Source organism: Etheostoma spectabile, chromosome 9, assembly GCF_008692095.1.
Source record: "Etheostoma spectabile isolate EspeVRDwgs_2016 chromosome 9, UIUC_Espe_1.0, whole genome shotgun sequence".
Lineage (NCBI taxonomy): Eukaryota > Metazoa > Chordata > Actinopteri > Perciformes > Percidae > Etheostoma > Etheostoma spectabile.
Window position 1 is genome coordinate 4,077,100 of NC_045741.1, and position 3,441 is coordinate 4,080,540.

Consider the following 3,441-nt stretch of genomic DNA (forward strand, 5'->3'; position numbering starts at 1 on the left):
AGGACCGGGCTAATGGACCAGAGTCTGGTAGGACCGGGCTCATGTACCTGAGTCTGGTAGGACCAGGCCACTTTATTTATACAGGAGACAATAAATATTTACACAGATATACAAATCCTAAATATGGCAAGTACAGCAAGTACTTCAAATCAAAACAAAAACAAAGTTGCAAAAAGTTTGTACATCATATTTCATGAAGATCTCGAACAAGGACTACTAGCCAGTCAGAAGCAGAGTATGAGGGCGGGCCCTGACAGTACCTAGGTAAGGACTACTAGCCAGTCAGAAGCAGAGTATGAGGGTCCTGACAGTACCTAGTTAAGGACTAGTAGCCAGTCAGAAGCAGAGTATGAGGGCCCTGACAGTACCTAGGTAAGGAAAACTAGCCAGTCAAAAGCAGAGTATGAGGGTCCTGATAGTACCTAGTTAAGGACTACTAGCCAGTCAGAAGCAGAGTATGAGGGCCCTGACAGTACCTAGGTAAGGACTACTAGCCAGTCAGAAGCAGAGTATGACTGTGTGTCCTGACAGTACCTAGGTAAGGACTACTAGCCAGTCAGAAGCAGAGTATGAGGGCCCTGACAGTACCTAGGTAAGGACTACTAGCCAGTCAGAAGCAGAGTATGACGTGTGTCCTGACAGTACCTAGGTAAGGACTACTAGCCAGTCGAAGCAGAGTATGAGGGTCTGACAGTACCTAGTAAGGACTACTAGCCAGTCAGAAGCAGAGTATGAGGGCCCTGACAGTACCTAGGTAAGGACTACTAGCCAGTCAGAAGCAAGTATGACTGTGTGTCGACAGTACCAGGTAAGGACTACTAGCCAGTCAGAAGCAGAGTATGAGGGCCCTGACAGTACCTAGGTAGGACTACTGACAGTAGAAGCAGAGTATGATGTGTGGCCTGACAGTACCTAGGTAAGGACTACTAGCCAGTCAGAAGCAGAGTATGAGGGTCCTGACAGTACCTAGTTAAGGACTACTAGCCAATCAGAAGCAGAGTATGAGGGCCTGACAGTACCTAGGTAAGGATCCAGCCACAGAAGCAGAGTGACTGTGTGTCCTGACAGTACCTAAGTAAGGACTACTAGCCAATCAGAAGCAGAGTATGAGGGCCCGAAGTACTAGGTAAGGACTACTAGCCAGTCAGAAGCAGAGTATGAGGGCCCTGACAGTACCTAGTTAGGACTACTAGCCAGTCAGAAGAGAGGTATGAGGGCCCTGACAGTACCTAGGTAAGGACTACTAGCCAGTCAGAAGCAGAGTATGAGGGCCCTGACAGTACCTAGGTAAGGACTACTAGCCAGTCAGAAGCAGAGTATGAGGGCCCTGACAGTACCTAGGTAAGGACTACTAGCCAGTCAGAAGCAGAGTATGACTGTGTGTCCTGACAGTACCTAGGTAAGGACTACTAGCCAGTCAGAAGCAGAGTATGAGGGCGGGCCGTGCCAGCCGCTAGGTGAGAATTATAACGTGTGTTACAAAGTGACATACGTTTTTAGGTGTCAAAGCAGGTGTCTGCTTGGCTTCCCTTGCCTGCTTCTCCAAACTGTTGTCATGCCGACGACCATCAACTGTAACTAACACACTGACTGTGAAGAAGAAGCTCATACAACCACACTGCAAAATATCTGAACTGGCCCTTTAAGTTTACTGTAAGTTGAAGTTTGCTTAAGTTCACAGGTCTGAGCACACTGTTAAAAAAAAGGGGACTTTAAGATGAACGTAACTCCTCTATTAGATGGACAGTCAGAGGACACTGTGTCCAGAGAATTCATTCAAGAAAATCAACCTGAAACTACAAAAGTTAGGGGGACAGAAAAGCATTCTGGGACATCCCTAGTGGGAATAACACCCTTGAGTCCTTGAGTAACTGCTGTTACAACACAGTCCATGTCATTCTCTCTCCGTGTTGAACTGAACTGCACTGCTAGGGGATGTTGTCTGTAAACAAAACCGTCCCGCCTGTCCCCGCTGGCTCAGAACCACAATAACCAACAACACACCTTAAACTGCTGTTTCACACACTCCTCCATAAAGCTGACTGGAAGCTTTCATTTGATGCCGTTTCCTCACAGGTGGATGTCATATTTAACGACAAAGGATGGACAAGTCTTCTGAAAACCCAGACAAGGAGGACGGGGTGTCCCTCAAGAGTAACGGCGGAACAAAGGAGAAGGGCATGCTTCAGTCGTTCCGGAGGAGCATCCGGCGGGCGGCCGAGAAGAGCCCGCTGTCGTCCGGGGGCAAGTGGGCAAAGGTCACCACCGGCAACGAGTCGGGGTCACAGCCGCCTCCGTCTCCCAGTGAGTACCGTCTTTGGTTGTCATGAAATCTTCTCGCAGGCAATAAGGTGGTAGGGCTGCACGATCTGAGGAAAATATGCAATAACATTGTTGAATATTGCAATAATTATATTACTTGGGATAAACAAACAGATATTAGGGTCTGCTCAGTTCTGCTGCTTTCTGTATTCTGCTAAAAGACAACAACTTGTTAGTTGGATTTAAAACCAATGAAAGGAAATCCTTTCCCACATTCTTTCATTGAAGAAACTGAACATTGAATTGGATATAAAAGGCCCCACTAAAAAAAGATTTACAGTTACATTTTAAAGTGCAGTTTCTTACTCATATTTTCTTTCAACCAAAACAAAAAAATCTGAGTGTCTTTCGTGGTATTTTGCAACCTTTCCCAATGTGTTTATAAAAAAAGAATTTGTAAAAAAAAAAGAGAACATTTAAAAAAATATAACAATATATTGTGCAGCCCCAGCAGGCACAGTCGTATTTGTTTTTTGTGCGCACCATCTTATCTAGCCTAAAAATGTCCCATGAGCTGTTAGCGAAGCGCAGTACCAGGATGTAATTGCACGTTTCAGCCTTCTTATCCACTGAGCAGGAGATAAGTGCTTACTGGAAATACACGTTAATGTAAGATACATCATTTTTTGATACTGATTTACCTATTTTTTTCTTCTTTTCAACCTGCCTCTTCTACTGTTCTTCTATTTTCTTGAAATTAGTGATTGCCTTCATTTCCCAGAATTTCCTTTAACACCCACGAGGAAACCTGCGTGACCTCTTTCACTTTAGCTGTGGGTCGTACTGCATGTGTAGGTGGAAAGAGCAACAGTGTGGAAATATAGTGCAGAAAGAGCAAGAAAGCAAGTTTTTCCAGTTAAGGAAAAAACAAGACGAGCAACATTTATCTTCACTAAAAACAAAACCTGGGACATACATACATAATTACAAATATACATAAGTTACATACACGCAGTACATACACACATACAGTACATGTTCTGCGTGAAGGTGATCTGCTTCAGTTGGTGTAAACAGCGGGAAGATGAAGTACCATCAAACATCCCCCAGTTCCAGCTCCTCAGTTATGAAGATTGTCAGTTTTCATTAATCTTATGTAATAAATTGATTTGGGGGGGG

General features: G+C 44.6%; 1 protein-coding gene across 1 annotated transcript in view; it reads left to right on the top strand.

The window, feature by feature from the left end:
- The window catches only part of exoc3l4 (exocyst complex component 3-like 4), a 34,090-nt gene that overhangs the window by 2,094 nt on the left and 28,555 nt on the right, over positions 1-3,441 (top strand). Inside the window, exon 2 of the mRNA XM_032525855.1 lies at positions 2,077-2,304. Within this exon, the coding sequence (XP_032381746.1) occupies positions 2,103-2,304 (202 nt within the window). The 5' untranslated portion in view covers positions 2,077-2,102. The remainder of the gene's footprint in view (positions 1-2,076; positions 2,305-3,441) is intronic.